Source organism: Pyrus communis, chromosome 10 (genome assembly GCF_041283825.1).
Source record: "Pyrus communis isolate YQ-2024b chromosome 10, ASM4128382v1, whole genome shotgun sequence".
In the NCBI taxonomy this organism is placed as follows: domain Eukaryota; kingdom Viridiplantae; phylum Streptophyta; class Magnoliopsida; order Rosales; family Rosaceae; genus Pyrus; species Pyrus communis.
Window position 1 is genome coordinate 26,150,147 of NC_142574.1, and position 20,138 is coordinate 26,170,284.

Genomic DNA, 20,138 nt, shown 5'->3' on the forward strand with positions numbered 1-20,138 from the left:
TCTGCGATAAAGTCTGATTCAAAGCAAGCTCACATTTTTTTGTTAATTGATAACATTCAAACTCCATTCATTAAATATATTTACTGATGTATAAAATATACAAGCAAGAATACCATGCATGTGAACCTTTTCCCCTCTGTTACCTCCATCAACCTCTTAAAAGATCGAGTGCTATTTTATTGACATGTATACAACTGATCGTTGTTGCATGCATGGAGTCACCTACTGGGTAATTAAGTTCGTGTTCTATCAGACAGTTCATTTCTTATATATTAATCTAAATGAGACAATATTACTTTCTAATATATTCTTATAAAATGAGATTTTATAGTATCTCCAAGGTATCTTAAACTTTAGAGTTTTAGGCCGTAAATTCTTTGCCAATAATACAACAATATTTAACGACTAAAAACTCAAATTATAGGATACCTCAAAGCGTAATATAATTTTTTTTTTTCTTCTAGTAAAAGCATTGCTAGTTTTGTTGTTAACTTGCCAGGCTGATTGTTACCGTTGATGCTGACGGACTGTTGCTGCATGGTGTGAGCCTCAAACAGCATCTACTCTTAACTATGTTGGAAAATTTAGCAATTGGTGTGTATTGTAGGTCAGGATATTTTTTGGTATTTTATGTCATAAGATTTTCTAGTAAGATATATAATCAGTGTTACGTTGCTTTCTTATTATTTATTAAGGTTTACAATTGATTTCCCCTTTCTTAATAAAAAAAAATACACTCTGTAATAAAGGAATGCAATCTTGATAAGATTTTGTTGTTTGGATATGTAGACATCTTGAAATATAGAAACTCGGAAAAGATATATTATTATTATTATTATTATTATTATTATTATTATTATTGTCAAATGATAAATTTTATTCAATCAAGTCAAATTAATAAGTTTACATCCTCAGCAAGAATATTAAAAATAAAATAAAAAAAAAATTGAGACCAATACAATCCCAAATGGTCCTGGACTGATCACTGATAAAAAAGTCTAGCTTGAGTTTCACAACAAGTATGTTGTCCTGGCTTCACTAAATTAAGAGAAAATGATCGTTTTGCTTATCAATCGAATGTTAAATTTTAAACCCGTGATCGCATGCTGAGGTAATACATACAAAAAAATAGGCTTAATTACTATATCTGCAATGGACTATTAATTACGTAAAGATCAGAAGAATATTAACTTTTCACTCGATTAATTATTATTTCTAAATTAAGCAAGCCTGGATCTGCATGCCAATATTCTTCACAGATTAGTATTAATTATAAAGTAATCTATATTGTATTTGTGCATACGCTAGAATCTTGACTATGAGGGCGAAAGCTTGGACGAATTAACGAGTGGTTAGACAATTACAAAATGGTCTTGTACAATTATATGCTTATATTCTTTGTCCAAGAGAATACGACAGAGACGATGATACTTAATAGACTACTTAAACCCATTTTCACCTGATTCACAATATATCTTCTTCGTTGACTCGTAATATTATATGATCAATATTTGATTAATATCCGATTGCAAAATTTGTACACTATTGCAAAATATGGGTTAGGCCAATTGGCTCAAGCAGTGTAACCTCTCTTTCACACTAAGTTGAAATTCTCATTTCGTGTAAATTTTAGAACAGGTATATGTCGATTCCCCCTTTCCCCCAAAAAACTTGTAAGAAGCTAATAATTTCCCTATGAACTTTAATTTTAGCCATTTACTCTCATGAACTTTATAATTGGCCAATTTATGCCTGAACTTTAATTTTAGCTGATTGCTCCTCAACTTTTATAATTGCCAATTTTCCCACTTAACTTTATAATTGGCCAATTTCTCCATGAACTTTAATTTTAGCAGATTACCTCCTAAACTTTTATAATTAGCAATTTCCCCCAAACTTTAATTTTATAATTGCAAAAAGGTAATTTCATCGCTAATGTGGACAACATATTGTTTCTCTTTTTCTCTTCTCTTTTGCTAGTTCACTCCTTACACTTTTTGTTTGAATTTTACGGTTTAAGGGGAAATTACAGTTGAGGGGAAAAATTGGTTAATTATAAAAGTTCAAAGGGTTAATCGGCTAAAACTAAAATTCAAGAAGAAATTGGCCAATTATAAAAATTTAGGAGGATAGAATTAAAGTTCATGGAGAAATTGGCAGCTCCTTGCAAGTTCAGAGAAAAAAAATACGCCTATACCTCATTTTAGAATGCTGTATTGCCAAAATCGTGCATTGCTTCATTGCTTGTATAATTGCAAGCATCTGTTGAAGTTTACTTTCTGGTAACATGATTCAAACTTTCAAGCCTTTTGCAAATTTATGTGAAAATATTTGACATGCAAATTAAATGTCAAATGATGAGGATGGAACAAATGAGGGGTAAGTATGAACATGCATGATGAAGGGACTTATATCATTATTTTAAGGATTTGAAGTAGACGAGCTTAGCTTTGTCTGATTGAGCTTAGCTTTTGTTCTACTTCAAACGTACATAAATCCCGGATTGAGATTCTCTCGATCATACTCTGGAGCCCAATTGACTAATCTGGATCGTTTAATTTAAATTTTGTAGTTCTTATTAGCTCATCTCATTGACTCACTTCATAAACAATCTTTCTTTCCAAAACCTATATATCTTTCTTTTAAACGGTCTGTATTGCTCAATCTGTAGGCTCTGAAGTGTAAAATTCAGAGAGAATCTCAATCCATAAATCCCGACATCACTCCACACTTTCGAGCGTTCCATATTGGATTGGATCTATCTTACTTATACCTCAACAATTGAACAGTTTTTCTGCAACTTTTTTATGATATTAGTGGCAATATAATTGGTTGATTTAACCATAAACAATGTGGTTTTAACATGATCAAAAGCATTTAATGAATTGTGCTGCCTGCACCTCACACACAATCTTTCTCCAATGCCCAAATATCTCTCTCTTGAACGATCCATATTGCTAAGTCCATAAACTCCACAGTGTGAGATTCGGAGAGAATCTCAACACCACTCGAAACTTTTCGAGCATTCAATATTGGATTTGATCTTTCTCAATTTTATCGCAACAAATGAACAGTTTTTTCTGCAACTTTTTTATGCTATTAGTGCCAATATATTTGGTTAATTTAACCATAAACAATGGGATTTTAACATCATAAGCATTTCATGAATTGTGCTAGGTAACTGTGATACTCACCAACTTAAGAAATTTGGGGTCACAGTAGAGCAAAACAAAAAGTGATATGGACGAGGGGTTGGGCCAAACGCCAAGGGAAGGTCGCCACCCTGTGGGATTAGGGTCTTCTTCACCTACAAGGCTAATTTATTATAAGGAAAACTAATGAAAATGATTTGAAAACTTTGAGTTTTAACGATAAGGACAAAATAAAGAGTAAAATGAATAGTACCAGATTTGACTTTTTAGTGTAAAAATATGGTTTTTGGTTAAAGTGAACAGTATCATGGACTTTTCCTTAAAACTCCCTTTATATGTCGATTTGTTTTTTTGTTGCCACCTACCCATAGTGGATGGGGCGTCAACAAAAATGTTCATTCCGAGTTAAGAGTAAGTTGGCCTACCCATAGCGTAACATTTCGAGTTAAGAGTTCAAGATATGCAAAGTTTTGGATTCCACAGTGATTTTCCGGGCATTGGTCTTCGTCTGCAAGCTAAATTCATCTCAATTGATCATAGTGATTTGCTTACCTACACATAGTTGGTAGGGTGCCCTTAAATTACCTTCAAAGCTTGGGTTTTGGCTTAATCTCATCATACAATCAATCACTTTAATGTCCAACTTAGTCATAAGCTCACGCTACTAGGCTTGGCAATCATAAAGTTTAATGTAACTCCTATAAAGTTGGGTGTCATCACACTATTCCCCGATGTGGGGCTCCAACCACTTAATATGTAAACAGTGCAAAACAGGTTTAATGTGTAAACGGTGCAAAAAAAGTAATTAGACAAACCCAAGTTTTAACCCTTTGCCTCTGCGATTTGTGAGTAATATGGAGACGACGGACCAAAAACGTTATCCCTGCCCTTCAAGAAAGAGCTAACTGAAGCACTTTAGCTAACATTAACTTTAGTTTTTATCTTATCTTTTCTTGTCAAACCTTTTCTATCAATATTTTTTTTCTTTGCTTTCAAACTCATTTTTAATATATATATATTTTTTTAATTTTGACAGAAATGGATCTGAAAATTTTGTCGTTGTAGCACAATGATTCTTGGACCTTGGTTTGAACGGGTTTGGCCCTAAAAACTTTGAGTTAATTCATTTGAAGCCATAATTGGGCTGAGGTTTTGTGACCCAACTTACTCTATGTGCAGGCCAACTTTTTTTCAGCCTGAAGTGCAAACCGATTTACAACCTATTTGTGCAGGCTTTATTTTATTTAATCTTAAGAGCACATAACTTTGCAGATATGAGTTATGATAATGTTTCCATCCCGTTACATTCATGTTCAAATTCTTTTATTTTACTTTTTATAAATCATACTAGTTTAGAATATGGGTTTGTGAAAGAGTTACCGAACTTTTCCTTATTTTGAAAGAAAACAGCTAGTAAAAATGAAAATTCTAATTGTAGTTAAAAATCGTCTCAAAATCCAATAAAAATCATATGTATCAGGATGAAACCATATCATGCTGATACGCGGCATCACATTAGTTCATTGAACAATGAAGAAATATTATTGCATTAGGTTTTGTGAAAGTCAATGTTTTTCAAACTAAATAATTAAAGCAATAATTGTCAAGCTCTACATACATGCTAGCATGTTATCTCCATTTGCAGGGGGTGTTTCCCACGTAGTCCTCAACTAATTAATGATTAACCTAATTGTTGTTCCAATTAGATCCTCTAATCACCAATACCATATGCAATATATATACACACAAACACACACACACAAAGTTTGTCAACACGCTTTCATTGAAAGGCAAAGCAGCTAGCGTAGTTTTTCAATCTTGGGCATATAGTATGTACACTTCTGCAAAAGAAATATGAATTCCATAGTTTCCTTGCTCTTAGTTCTTCTTCTTGTTGTTCAATTAAATGCTTCTTCAACTTACCCAGAACACGATCACGATCGCCATGATGAAGAAACAGATGAGTCCTGGGAGGGAGCCACAACTCTAACTCTAACACTTCCAACAATATCAGACGACTTGCCCTTTGGAGAGTTTCTTTCCAATTCCTACTATCACAAGAGTTGTCCAGACCTTGAAGGTATTATCAGTAGGAAGGTGAAGCAATGGCTTAAGGAGGATTACAGCCTAGCAGCTGCCGTCATGAGGTTGCACTTCCATGACTGTGCCATCAGGGTAAGAATATGACTTAACCTTCATATTATATATTAATTATCAACTAATTCTATTTGCACGCAGAAAACTAACCACATTATTGATCATCGCCTTTAATAGAGGTTGGCACCCCAAATTTTTATGTATGTATATGTTGTACATGACTCATAATATTTATTTGAAGAATGGATTAGTAATGTAGTCAATTTTGTGTCTCTAAATTATTACATTAGTTTTTTGAAGCTTGATGGACCAATACTACTTGGAAAAGAGTTGGCCGATCGACTTCCATACATCCATCTGAAAACTAGAATTTTATTTATTTATTGCTTGGTATTTGATTTCTTTTAATCACAATTATAATGAATTGAAACACATGTAGGGATGTGATGCCTCCATCTTATTAAACCATGAAGGAAGTGAGAGGGAAGGCAAGGCCAGCAAGACACTGAGAGGGTTTGAAGTGATTGATGATATCAAGGCAGAGGTTGAGAAGAAGTGCCCAAAAACAGTTTCTTGTGCAGACATTTTGACTGCGGCTGCAAGGGATGCTATTGTTCAAGTTGGAGGTCCATATTGGGCAGTCCCCTATGGGAGGAAAGATGGAAAAGTTTCGATTGCTAAGGAAACTGAGATGGTTCCCATGGGTCACGAAGACATAACTAGTTTACTTGAGATTTTTCAATCACAGGGCTTGAATGTGGTTGACTTGGTTGTTCTCTCAGGTGAACCATCTAGTCCGCTTGCATTTCAATCGCATATGTATTTTCATTCAATTAATTTAACATGTTATGTTGTCACACTGTCAATTTAGACCTCACATTACGTACATGTTTTATTGTCATACTATCACTTTGGACAACACATTAAAACATGAACCAAACCTAATACTAAGAATTTAGATTAACAGTCTGACAACATAATATTCAAATCTGTGTGATAACAAAAAATGTTAAGTTTTCCTACAACTCGAACAAAAATCTGGTTGCTTTTATTGACATAAAAGATTTTCATCTGTAGGGGCACACACCATAGGAAGGTCTTCATGTGAATCCGTACAACACAGGCTCTTTAACTTCAGTGGAACTGGCAAGCCTGATCCATCCCTTGATGCGCAGTACTTGAGCTACTTGGAAAGAAAATGTAGATGGGCATCAGACTATGCTGATCTTGATGCTGTAACTCCACATAAATTTGACACTGCATACTACATGAATCTGCAGAAGAATATGGGACTTTTATGCACAGATCAAATGTTGTATTCTGATCCAAGGACTAAATCTCTTGTCAGTGCTTTTGCTTCCCAGCCGTCAGTCTTCCAATACCAGTTTGGAATATCCATGGCCAAACTAGGGAATGTTCAAGTCCTCACCGGTCAAAATGAAGGCGAAATTCGAACCAATTGCAACTTTGTCAACTCTTATTAAGACCTTTAATTATAATAAGAAACAGTCTCAAATGCTTACCATATTTTGCTTAATTAACCATAAGATATAAATGAATTTAATCACTTGTTCGCTCATGTTCAACGTCATTTCTTCTCTCTTTACAAGATATTGTGCTTAACATATTTCAAGAAAGAAGAACTTAATTAAGTGTATTTGGTTTGTTTTATATCTCTAGTCACTCGATCATATATTTAGAAAAATTGATATATAGGTAGATAACTATACACAAGATGTTATAGGTAAAATCTTCTCATGCATTAAAAGACTAAAATAAAACAACCTCATTTGATATATTTGGCTGATAAGCCCGGTCAGCAGCCAAGCCAGTTTCAAATGTTGTCTTCCCGCTCTCCTCGATTGCAACACACTTCGATTACAACTCAAAATCCTCAACAAATTGAGTCTGCGAGATAATCCAACCTTCTATCATTATCCCATGTAGCTTACAAGACGACCCAAACCCTAATTTGATGGACAAACAATGGGTTTATGAGAAAGAGGCTCTTTAGTCTCGTAAGGCCTGTTTTTTATTTTCCTTTTTTCCTTCTCCTATTGGCTGGGTAGTGGTCACAGTACGAGAAACTTTATATGGTTCTTGAAAAAAAAATGCAATAAAAGAAAAGAAAAGAAGGGCTCTGTATTAATTGAATCATCCTCGACCTAAATGACAAGCAATCTTTGACACCCTTATCCTCTAGGGTTAAGCGAGCATCTCTGAGTCTCTGACTCATGCTCTGTGGGCTCTATTTTGTCCTCTTCCCAAGGAACTATGGGGTTGTTTGCAGGCGCGCCCTCACTGTGTCAGAAAGGTCAAACCAAGCAAACTGCCCCTTTATCAGGCAAATAAAAGAAAAAGCAAACTGTCCCGTTAATAACATCTTACATCTAATCCAAATTCATTTTTAATTTATCTTAAACTTCATAAACTATGAGTTAAATCATACTTTTAGTTATCTATATATGTATAATATATATTGAAATAAATATGTTGTAATGCAGAAGCCAGAAAGATTACATTTGATGTTTTGTTTTGTTTATTTGTTCATTTCTTAAAGAAATGAATCATCCTCAAAGACATGGGAAAGTAGTCCACAAACATCTTGCTTTCCCCTTTTTATTTTGGACGGTGCTATTCACATATCTTTACTTTCCACACATTTTATGTTAATTTATGTTCTTTTATCATCTTCAATTCATTCAACTCGATAGTCAAAAATTAAGAGGTGTGTGTGGAAGATAAAAAGAAGTATGTGGATACACCATCCTTTATTTGTTAGGTCTCTCTCTCTCATTTAAACTTTCACAGATATAAACCCTACAAGCATTTCAAATCTTGTACCATTTCTTTTTCTTTTCCATCTTGAGCTATGAGCAGCATTAGTCTACAAATCCAAACCTTCATTTCATCACCAACCTAGAAGCTGCCAAGTCTAGAACTTGCTGAATGATTTGAATACAAGCAAAAAAATCGTCTTGCATGGCTAGTAATGCAAAATCATCTACCACCACTTTTACAACCCTCCTCTTCGTTCTTCTCATCACATTTCAAATCACCGTGGCTCAAAAGAAGCATAGCTTGTCAATCCCAGCTATCAGTAGTACTTCCTCGAGATCACTTGGAGTTGGAGTCATCACTAAGAAAAATGCTATCGTGGAATCTTCTACAAGAAGACCGTCACACGGCATCATCAATTCAAAGGATGATCACGAGTTTACAGGTGAATCGGGACGAAGGAGAGGACTAGAGTTTCGGATTCGTCGTGGGAGGCAGCCAATCCCATGGAAAGAAAACACGTTCAGAGCCGGTGCACATGAAGTTCCAAGTGGTCCGAATCCCATTTCAAATAGGTGAGGAGTAATATTGAGGAAGCTAGCATAACAAACGTGATCAAAGTAGATATATATGATCAAGAGAAAGAAATTTAATAAAAACAAAGAACATATAGTCTGTAATTTTCTCCTTCTTTGTGGCCTGTCTTTTCTGCCATTTAATTTATATGTCGCTGCTGTAATGTCACTATAGCTTAATGATCATATGTTATTTTTAATTTATTCCATAGCATATGCTAGATATTTGGAACTTTCAGACAATCATTTTGCCATTATAAGTAGGATGTATATAATCATATTCAAGTAGTAATGGTCTTCATGGTCATCATCATTAAGCTATTTTTGTTTTCTGCACAAGTGTCTTCTCTCTTGTCACCCACATTCCCTATTCTTTTGGATGTACATAATAAAAGAAATGTGGTTGATTAATTATTGTTCAAAAACGTAATCTAGCGTTGCCTATCAAATAATTATTAGTATTTTGCTCTTTTCCCGCTTCGAATGGATTCATGCATATAATAATAAATAACACTAGGATGAAGCAACCATCATCGATTACTAATTGGAAGAATGAATATGGAATGAACTACATAGGACTAGGACAAAATGTTTCTTATTTGAAGAATTTTTTCTTGGTTTTTCACTTTTCTTTTTTGAAAAAAAACCAAGCATGTTTGTAGTTGAGGCAGCTGATGTGGGGTTTGCTTTTTTGCTTTGTATCAGTTGTCAAAAGAGAAAAAAGGTAAGAAAAAATAATTGGTTTTTGCCTTTTGAGGATGCTTATGCGAGTGGATTATGTGTCATTTTATTTGCTAGAGCTAGCTACACATAACTATTTTGTTCCCCTGTTGTGGATAAACACAGAGGAGGGACATAATGATTCACAAATTGCGATGGGGTTTGAGGCTTTTATTTGAGAGACTAGACTTCACTGCAAATATATGCAATAATTAAAGGGAAAATTAAAAGGAAAATAAAGGTCCCCAAAACCTCAGATCCTCTTTGTGGGGATTTTAGAAATCTTCTAATTACATCCGTTTGTCTTACATTGTGCGATTATAAATTACTGTAAATTTTTTTTATTTAAAATTGAATATAAACACTATCTGACAAAAACTGATAACATAATGTGCAATAAACGGATGTGATTGAAAGATTATCAGGATCATTACAAAGCGGATTCGGCGAAGATCCTCACTTCCCAAAACCCCCATTGTTTTGCGTGTAAAGTTACACAGACCTGGCATCCAAAGCAATGGTGAAGAACGAAGTAGGGTTTCTCCTTAAATTTAGGGTAATATCCCTAAATAACCCTTGTTGCTTTATTGGAACTACATCGATACCCTTTATTAGTCTTTGATAGTCTTTTCCTTTTAAAAGCTGAAGCTGCTGAACCAAAACCATGAAAGGGTGGTTTTCATCGTCGCGCACCTCGTGCAGTTCTCCCCTTCTACTTGCTCTCGTTTGCTTAGAGCAGCTCCACCGTGTGGAGTAGCCCCAACGACAAGCCCCAAAACAATGGGCAGTAGCCCTAGCAACACCCTCCAGCATATCTGGGCTATGGCGCACGAGCGGGCCCAAGCAACAGGCCCCGCGAGAGTCGTTGGCCTGAGAGTCCAAGGTGGGTATGATGCAATGCTGGCGTCAGGGCGACGCCAACCCGGTTTTAATATTTTTTTAGTCAGGCACGTGCATTACAAGCGCGCCTGGGGGCACGTCCTCGACAAGTTTCAGATGCTGGGGCCAACGGCTCAGGCTTGCACAATGTTACCGTTGGATGACACGTGGCAGATCCTTGTCCGTTGGATTTCCAACGGAAAAACAAAATATTCAAACTATCATTAATTTCAGCCGTTGGATCTGAGATCAACGGTCCACGTTATTCGACTTTATAAATTAAAAAAAAGTTTAAATTTCTAAAATATTACTGTTGTGCCATGTGGCACAATCTGGAGTGTTGGAATTCAAAATTTTTTTAATCCGATGACAGAGATTAATTATGTGAATAAAAATTTTTAAAAAATGTAAAAAATTAATAAAAATCAGAAGAAAAAAATTTGAAAATTTAAAAAAAATGATTTTACTTTTCTATAAATACATTCTCATTATCTTTTACTTTACACCATAATTTCATATTTTCGCAACTACTTTCAACCACATTCCTATTTTTTTCTCAAAGTTTCAATCCAATTTTTTTCAACAAAATGACTATTGATGCAGGTACGAATTGGACGCTTGTTGAAGATGTTGTGTTGTGTACTAGCTGGGTTGAAGTTACTCATGATTCTCTTGCAGGTAATGAGATGCGATTGCAAGAAATGTGGAGTCTTATTCATACGAATTTTCTTGAGAAAATTGGTGGGAAAAGAATCAAAGACTCGATGTTCAGTCGTTGGAAGATAATTAGCCAATCGTTTAGTATGTGGAGAGACGCCTTGGCACAAGCTAGTAGTAATCTTCGAAGTGGGGAAAATTTAGCGGATCAGGTAACAATATATTATTTATTTGTTTGTACTATACCCAAATTTACATTATAATTATTTGTTTGTATTGTTTATTTGTTGGCTACTTTGATTATAATTATTTTTTTGTATTATTTATTTGTTGGCTACTTTGATTATAATTATTTGTTTGCATTATTTATTTGCTGCCTACTTTCATTATAATTATTTGTTTGTATTATTTATTTGTTACCTACTTTCATTAATTATTTCTTCTCCTGCATTGTGTAGGAATTTCAAGCACAAGCTTGGTATAATGCCAAAGCCAAAAGCAAAGACAAATCATTCAACCGGTGGGAATGTTGGAATATTGTCAAAGATTGTCCTAAATTCAGAGTTGTGACTGTCGATCCAGAATTTTTCATGAAGAGCACCCCTCTACACTTTACACTTGATCATGCCTCGCATGTTCATGAAGATAACGCAGAAGAAGTGCCCGAAACGACCTGTTATCCAATTAGGCCTCAAGGTAAGAAGGCTTCAAAGAGAAAATGGAGTGCTTCCAAGAATGATTATGCAAAGTATATGGAAGAACTTGCTCGCCAACGTGAATTGACTTTGGCACGGGAAATGGCAAAATTTGAGGCTGATAAGGCTAGAGAGGAGGTAAAAGCTGCAACTGTTGAGAGAGCATTTCAAGCTAATGAGAAAGAAAGAGAGCTACTTAGGTAAGAAATGAAACAGGTTAGAGAAGAAAGAATGACTCAATGAGATCGTGACGTTATGAACACGCCTTTAGAAGGGAAGTCTCCAAATTCTAAATATTTTTGGAAATCGGAGAAAGCGGACGTGGTGCGAAAGAGGCGTGCAAGAGAAGCGAGAGCAAGAGGAGATGGTCTTATCACGACAAGAGAATATTATCATAGCACCACAAATTGGTTAAGTGATGATGAATAAAGTACTTTTTGTAATCAGCGCTCATAATTTTCCAAACACTTCGGGTTGTAATTTATTATTTATTGAATAGAGTACTTTGTGTTGATTCCAATTTATTGAATTTAGTACTTTATTTAAAGTGAGAGTAAATTTATTTAATTTGGTAATTTATTCTAAGAGAATCTTTATTCAAATGACATAAACACATCAAATAAAATTACATAAACATACCAAATAATATTAAAAAAAAAAACTCACTAAATGAACTAAAAAAACACACCAAATAAAATTAAATAAACATACCAAATAAAAACAAACACACTAAATGAACTTAAGTATCTTGAGCTTGTTTCAATTCCCACTGGTGCTCTATCAAGTCAATTTGCCGAGCACTGTGCGTATATGGCCTTTGAAGTGCAGTATATCGTTGAATGAGCCTTTCATTGTAACGTCCATCCCTTTCTAATGGCTCGCGTTGCACAGGTTCTTCGGTGGCGTCATGAGCACTATATATTTGTGTTCTGGAATTGTTCATCGTATCTGGCTCATATTCATCAACGGCATCATAATCGTACTCATCTTCCACAATCATATTGTGAAGAATGAGGCACGTCATCATGATGGATCGAAGCGACTCTACATCAAACATTCTGGCAGCACCCCTGATAATCGCCCATCAAGCTTGGAAGATACCAAAACCACGCTCCACATACTTCATGCACCCTTTTTGATAGCGTGCAAATCGTTTTTCCTTTGAACTTCGCAGACGTGACACTGTTTTGACAAACGTTGACCACCTTGGGTAAATGTCGTCTGCTAGGTAGTATGGTCCATCGTACTTATGTCCGTTGACCCAGTACGTGACTTTTGGTGCCTTTCCTTGCAGGACATCGTTGAACACTGGGGATTGGGGAGGACATTGAGGTCATTTTGAGCTCCCGGAATCCCGAAAAATGTGTGCCAAATCCATGTATCAAAAGATGCCACCACCTCCAAAATTATACTTTTTGCTCATTTTCTGTTCCCATAAGCGCGCCTTGCCATGCACTTGGACAGCTTTTCCAGGTCCAGTGTATACAGTCGATGATTCCAATCATCCCAGGAAAACCTCGCATCTCACCCTTCTTCAGAAGCCTTTTCAAGTCCATGTCAGTAGGTTTCCGAAGGTACTCTGCGATGTAGATAGATTCGACTGCTCCGCAAAACCTTATCAGGGACTCAAGAATGGTTGATTTCCCCATCCTCGCTATATCATCCACTTGGTCTGCAGATGCTTCATATGCAAGCATCCGCAAAGCAGCAATAATTTTTTGCTCAAGAATGAGACCATAGCACCAAAAACATCGTCCAAGAGTTTCATACATCGTCGTTGCCTGATTTTATCAAGGTTTCCGGAATGGCTGGCCTGCAGATCTAACCCACAACTTGTATGACTCAATGGAATGTAAGGCTCTGCCTATTCTTGCTTCGTCATCTCTCCTTATACGTTCCTCATCCTCTTCCCTTTCATTTTGGGCCACCTGGAGATTGAACATTCCTTCTAATTGGTTAAACAATTCTTCCTCTTGCTGATCAATTTCCCACATCATCCTTGAAGAAGAAGACATTGTAAGAAAGAAGCAGAAACTATGAATAATGATACATATTTTGATTTTGGTGAAAAAGGAAGCAAAAACTATGAATAATGATAGAGATCTTCAGAAAATTGGTGTGAGATTTCTGAGGATGGATGGTGGATTATATGGAGGATTAAAAAAAGATTAGTTGTAGATAATGCCACATGACATACCGTCATTCGTTAAAAATCTGATCAAAATTTATCTTCAAAGATTGTAAACAGATTGTGACACGTGACGCAACGTGATTGGTTAAAAATCTTATCAGGAATCTATCCTCAACGATTTTGAAAAGGTAATGACACGTGACATGACGGCATTGGATAAAAATCTTCTTGAAATCCATCACCAATAATTGTCTTTTCGGATAATGACACGTAGCGCAACGAAAACGATTAAAAATCTTATTCGAAATTACAAATTAAATTATTTTGTATTATCTTATAAATAAATAAAATATTAATATTTTTTGCCTATTGCCAAGGCTATTCAGTGTAGGGGTCGAGATGCAAAAGGCTGTTACTATTCATTAAGGGTAGTTACTGTTCATTAGATGGATTAAATAATGAATAGCCTGGGGGTGCCTTTCCCACGGTGGAACTGCTCTTGTGAGTGAAGCTACATGGCACTTTGGCAATAAGGTTACATGATCTTCAATAATCATGGAAAAGATTGACCAAACTCTGCATGTTGTTCAAAATTTCATAAAATGTGGTCATGCATGTGGTCCATGTTATATATGAAACTTCTTTTTTTTCATATTTGTTTTTATGTGATAAACTACTACGAGACCTCAAGTTTGAACTAACTACTCATAAATTATCATTTAACTATCAGTTTATTGTTACCTTTGTACGAAATGTTAGACGAGGTAATTCTAAGTTCAAATCTCCTTGCTCTTCCATCCAAACTACTCAAAAATTAATCAATTCTAAATTTGTTCAATGGATGGATATGGTTGGGCTTAGTTCTATTTCTCTGTGCAATGTAGATGATCTCTTAATCTCTTTTTGTCATTTGGCTATTTTATATATGTGAACGAGAAATATATAATGGAATGCGGGAAAATATCTGCAATGGTATATTCCATCATCCTAAAGAACCCTTTGAGAAAGCATGCTTAAGTCAGACAAAGACACATAATTGTTTCCTATTGATTCTTCCCATCTCTCTCTCTCTGAGGATAGTGTCATTGTCTAGAGGAGAAAGATTCGGCGGTTCCCCTTTGGAATCAAAGCATAATTCTGCCTTCACTTTTGATTTTGAGTGAGTTCTTAATTATCACATTTTTTATCACTTTAATAAGAAACTTTTGTGTCCAAGACTCAAGCAACCCTTACCCTATATATACACTTTTATATATATATATATGTGTGTGTGTACCCCTGCCCTATGCAAAAATCTTGGGTATAAAACACAAAGATAGAAAAATCACCCACCAAAGATAACACCAGCAGTCAAGTCATCCAATAAAGAGATGAAAAGAATTGCTCGTCTCCTTTGATCAAAGTCATCAAAGTCTTTTCTTACCTTTCTTTATTACAAGCAATTCTTTCTTTCAAAGGAGACAAGCAATTCTTTTCATCTCTTTATTGGATGACTTGACTGCTGGTGTTACTTTGGTGGGTGATTTTTCCATCTTTGTGTTGGCAAGTCATCCCTGCCCTATGGTCTTTCTACCGAAAAGGTTCTCTCTTGCAACCATTCCACCAAAGTAAACGAGTGCTTTACCTTTTTAATACATGACAAAAAAAGGTTCTCTCTTGCAAACATTTCATCAAATTAAACGAGTGGTTCACTTTTTTGCAAGTGACAAATATTAATTAGTTGTTGACACCATTTAGACTATAAAATGATTGCGAGAGAATCTCTCATTATACAGAGCTATAAACACGAAATGAACATTGAATAGTCACAGTTTAATTCCTTGGTTCTAAAATAGACAATTCAGAAAAATAATGATAATTACCATTGTCACTTTACTAAATTTCACAATCATTTTATGAAGTACTTTCTTTGTTACACTTGGTGTTAAGGGAGACCAAAGGCAAAGAGTGAGGATTCAAACTTTGGCCTAAGTGTGCGGTAAATACTCTTAAACAACGGAGATACAGACCTCAACACAAGTACTATTTTCAGACTCACTATCTACCTGTTTGTATCTTTACTAAGGAAATAAAAACAAAACTCCTCGGAAGGCAAAGACCAACAATCGCGCCTTCTTATATCTCCTCACAGTAGCGTTGCTTTGCGTTTGAGCCCATAAATGCCTTCGGCATGGCGAGCGTTAAGATTGCTACACTCGAGCATCACTGTAGAAAGAAATCCCAAGCTTTGCACATTTGTAAAATTTTCGTGAGAGCATTTTTCCACCCTTCACACTTGTCAGTGCATGTAAAACAGTCATTCCTGTGATCCAAACCATCACTTTTGGAATCAAGGCATTCCTAATTTGGCCTGTCATCCTGATCTCCCTTAAACCCTACGGATTAGAAGAAAATTAGAGGTCAATAAAAAGGGGAGAATGGCACGAAGAATGAGAGCACAAGAGAAGTAGAGAGTACGTACTTTCAGCTCTTCGCCAGCACACAGTTGAGGGGATTGTGTTACAGAATTTATCCTCGAAAAGCAGTTTACCAGACTTAATACTCCAAAGTCGTAAATTGCGGTCCTCTCGGCCTAAAAGAAAAATATATAAGAAAACGTCAAGCAGCAAACGAGTATCGGAATTCACATGCCCCTCGTAAGATTGTACAGCTCCTCTTTGGATTAGGCGTTGGTGGTAAAGCTTCACCTGGAAAAACAAGAACTAATCAGAATGACATTGACCAAAATCGTTGCAGCAGCAACCTTAGAAAAAAAACCATATCTGGATGTTTTCGCCTTTTCCCTGAGGTTACTTACTACTCAGGCATCAACCCAGTTCTTTTTCTTTTAAAAAATTGGACCTCTAGTCATGGAATGCAAAATTTTAGTTGATTGCTAGATATCTGATGTGTTGAGAGGAACAGGGGAATGTATAGATGACAATGAATTCAGCTCAAGCAAGGACCGTTAAAAACATTCATGTTCTTATTAATGATTGTCAAGTGTTACATATCTAAATGCCTGTGTTACGCATAGGGATGGGCAACGGTTATGGCGGGTGGGTAACCGTGGTTATTTACCCATAACTGTTTACGTTCATACCCGCATAACTGTTTACCCGTTGAGTAATTGCATAAACGGTTATACCCATACCCATAACCGTGTACCCATTTAACCATAACCGTTTACCCATTTAACCATAACTTACGCAGCATAGGAAAAGATGCTAATACTTCCAAACCTGCAATTCATGCGAATCCGCCCCAAAGCACCATCACTTAACTCTTTTGTTTCCTGATACTTCCAAACCTGCAATTCATAGAACACCTAAATAAAACAAAATTACAATTTCCTGCCGTCATTTGTTGCAAGTTTCCTGCTGTAACCTATACGTTGCAAGTTTCCTGCTGCAACCTATATGTTGCTGGATTCTAAACTTGGCCCTGCATGCCAAATAGAGACCCACAGAGGCTTACAGTAAAATTTTGAAAATTAAATGTATACTATTACGTCTAACAACGATATACTATTCCTAATAAAAAAAAGAACAAAAAAAATTTTCAGTATGAATTAGGGCACTAATCAAGCTGAAAGTAAAACCTGGAAACAAATTGGTGGAAATCATAACGTGGTAATTGGTAAACTTAACTTTAAAATCTTAAACTGAAGGCCTATGTTAACATACCACAGGATGGCATGCTTGTGCCTTTTGGAATTCCTCATTGAAGTTACACCTCCTGAAAGAATGAGATTACCGCATAACTCCCTAGCCTGAAGCATCTTAGAAGTGCTTACACTTGTTCGCCTACAACAATATGAATTAGAGCCAATGTCAAGTATTTTGACAATTATGTAAATCACCGATAAAAAAAGCATAACAAAACAGAGAATAAGAAGCCATGGTAATCTCAGAGAAGAAACAACTACTTTGCATCTATGTGTTCAACACGTAATACGATGCAAAATACATAAAATAAACGGGATGCCTGCCTAGAAATTCATTAGTTTAATTGCAACCTTACAACAGTGGACACAAATCTATGATTAAGGTCATTAATATGCTAACCAAAGCAAAGGAAATTATCATTACAAGCACATGATCTTGCGGCTATCGCACTCAGTAAACGCCAACAGATTTTACTCCGCTAACCACTCCATTTATCAAAGTCCTAATATGGGAGCTGCAGTTGACAAACCAAAATAGTCATCCAGTATGACATGAAATTCTTGGCATGCCATTTTGGAGTTCTAATAGCAATTCTCTAACTTTAAGGTGTAAATACTAAATACACAAAATTCTCAGCAAGCCATAAAAATTTTCGAACTAGCTTGATTCTAATGACAATTGTAAGTAACCTCTCATTAGTATAACATGAAAAACTCACTATAAGTAACTAAAGAGCTTCAACAAAGCAATTGGAACACAAAAGTGAACTCCCCAACCAAAACACAAGTAGCAACAAAACATAAATTTAAGTGATAACCCATAAAAAATAGAAACATCCAGAGTAATGCCAAGCTTAAAAACAGTAAAAACAACAAAGATACAAACTTTGAAACAGGAAAAACTCCTAACAACATGCAAACCTGGAAAAGCAAAAAATGTGGGTTCAAAGTTCAAATGCAGAACAACCAGAGTACCTTGGCCGGCGTCTGAGCGCTGGAAGAAGCAGAAGCAGTCATACGACGAGAGCCCGGGATGGGGCCTTTGAGTGGGAAGTACCTGTTCTTCTCCCATCATAGTAAAACCCAGGAAGATCTGAAGAGCCCGAATTCATAATGCGATCAGTGTTTCGGAAAAAAACGCACAAAAATAAAGCTGAAAAAGTTGAAGGGGTGAGATCTTGTAGTACCTCCTGCCGTGGTTTTGCAGAGAAAAGCAACTTTGAAGCTGGTGTGTGTTTTGTGTTGTTTAGCGCAGAAAAGGAGGGAAGGTAGTGGAACTGTGGAAGTGTCGAAACGGTGGAGGGCTTTATGGAAATGGTCACGAGTCCCTACCAAAACCGTTGGTATCCGGGTTGCTGAGGTGGCGCTGTGGCGCAGGCAAAATGTTAGAAGATTGGAATGAGGATCCTCATTTGGAAGATTGAATGAGTATCCGGATTCTTTTTGTTGAGAATCTTCCATTCACGCTTGTTCATTACATATTGTACGGTTAAAAATTATTATAAATTTTTTATTTAAAATTAAATATAAGAAGTCTCTGACGAAAACTAATCTTATAATATACAATAAACATACATAATTGAAAGTTCCGAGATCCTCTTTGATCCGGAGAGGATCCTCATTCGGAAGATTGGACGTCCCATGCGCCTTCAAATTTTAAGGTATTCTATTAAACTGGGCTGGGCCCTGGACCAAAGGTTGTTGTTTTAGTCCACCCAAATCCAAGTTGGGTCGGGTCATCCAAATATTGAGTGATTTTCTCTAATAAAAGTGAGCATGCATAAAAGAATGGATTTGTGCATCTTTAATTTATCACTTGTACGTGCAAAAAGGTGATGCTATTCACATAATTTTTTTTTTTTTTTATCTTTTACACATGCTGTTTATTTTTTTGTGGTCGAATCAAATGAATTGGAAATGATCAAATAACATAAACTAACAGAGAATGTACGATACGTAAAAAAAGAAATACAGATAGCACCACCACCCCTAGAAAAATTACGGTTAATTACTCAAACTTAAAATCTTTGGACAATACGTCACTTACATAAATTTTCGTCCATAATTTTGGTATGTTTGATCACGTGACTTGCACCTACCAACTTTTTTCATGTCAATTTCATTGATTCATAACAAAATGAAGGTGAAAAACAGAAACGACCAATTGTTCATCATCAATTCATTTTATCTTGGTTAACACAAACAACTGGATTAGTCAATCATCAACCTCCAAAAAAAACATTCTAAAGATGAGGTGGGTACAGATTAGAACAAGAAGTGATGCGATAGATTAAATGATCATAACCCAACTATTTTAGGGAATGCGAAAATTTTATTATGCTTTGATGTATAAGTTATGTGTATAAGATACTCTATAACATACTAGTTTTATACACGTAGTGGCGGATGTCCATTGGAATCAAGGTGGTCCTGGGACTATCTAGATCCTGAGAAATATACATGTGAAAGTTCTTCTGACGATCCTTCAAATGTTTGGTATGGTTCTTTTTGTGTTCACTAAGTGTTTGATGTAATATCTGTTAGGCATATATATTGGCAACACTCGGGCGTCGACAACACTCGACAAATTCTCTCGATAACACTCATCAAATTGTTTCGGCATATGTCGATATCTGTTGACATGTGCGCAACATAGTTCGACTAACGACAACAAGCCCAATGTTTGATGAAATGCGTCATTAGACAAACTAAATTTTTTTGTGCACTTCGCGCTCTGTTTATATTTGAAAACTTAGACATTTAACACTACAAATTTCCAATGATCAAATCTTAAATCCGCCGCTACAA

General features: G+C 35.8%; 1 protein-coding gene and 2 long non-coding RNA genes across 3 annotated transcripts; 1 reads left to right on the top strand and 2 right to left on the bottom strand.

Moving 5' to 3' along the window:
• The first annotated feature begins 4,926 nt into the window (after positions 1-4,926).
• Positions 4,927-6,906, top strand: LOC137727543 (peroxidase 7-like). Its single transcript, XM_068466391.2, has 3 exons — positions 4,927-5,327; positions 5,689-6,031; positions 6,327-6,906. The coding sequence occupies exons 1-3, from the start codon at positions 5,007-5,009 to the stop codon at positions 6,731-6,733; spliced, it is 1,071 nt and encodes a 356-aa protein (XP_068322492.2). The 5' UTR covers positions 4,927-5,006; the 3' UTR covers positions 6,734-6,906.
• An 8,617-nt stretch (positions 6,907-15,523) lies between these two features.
• On the bottom strand, positions 15,524-16,280 carry LOC148693787 (uncharacterized). The gene is made up of 2 exons (XR_015952182.1): positions 16,146-16,280; positions 15,524-16,059 (listed from the first exon to the last, which is right to left on the bottom strand). It is a non-coding gene; the product is annotated as an uncharacterized LOC148693787 (long non-coding RNA).
• LOC137727917 (uncharacterized) lies at positions 16,276-18,615 on the bottom strand. The gene is made up of 5 exons (XR_015952635.1): positions 18,518-18,615; positions 18,306-18,423; positions 17,350-17,469; positions 16,906-17,107; positions 16,276-16,371 (listed from the first exon to the last, which is right to left on the bottom strand). It is a non-coding gene; the product is annotated as an uncharacterized LOC137727917 (long non-coding RNA).
• Positions 18,616-20,138: the final 1,523 nt, after the last annotated feature.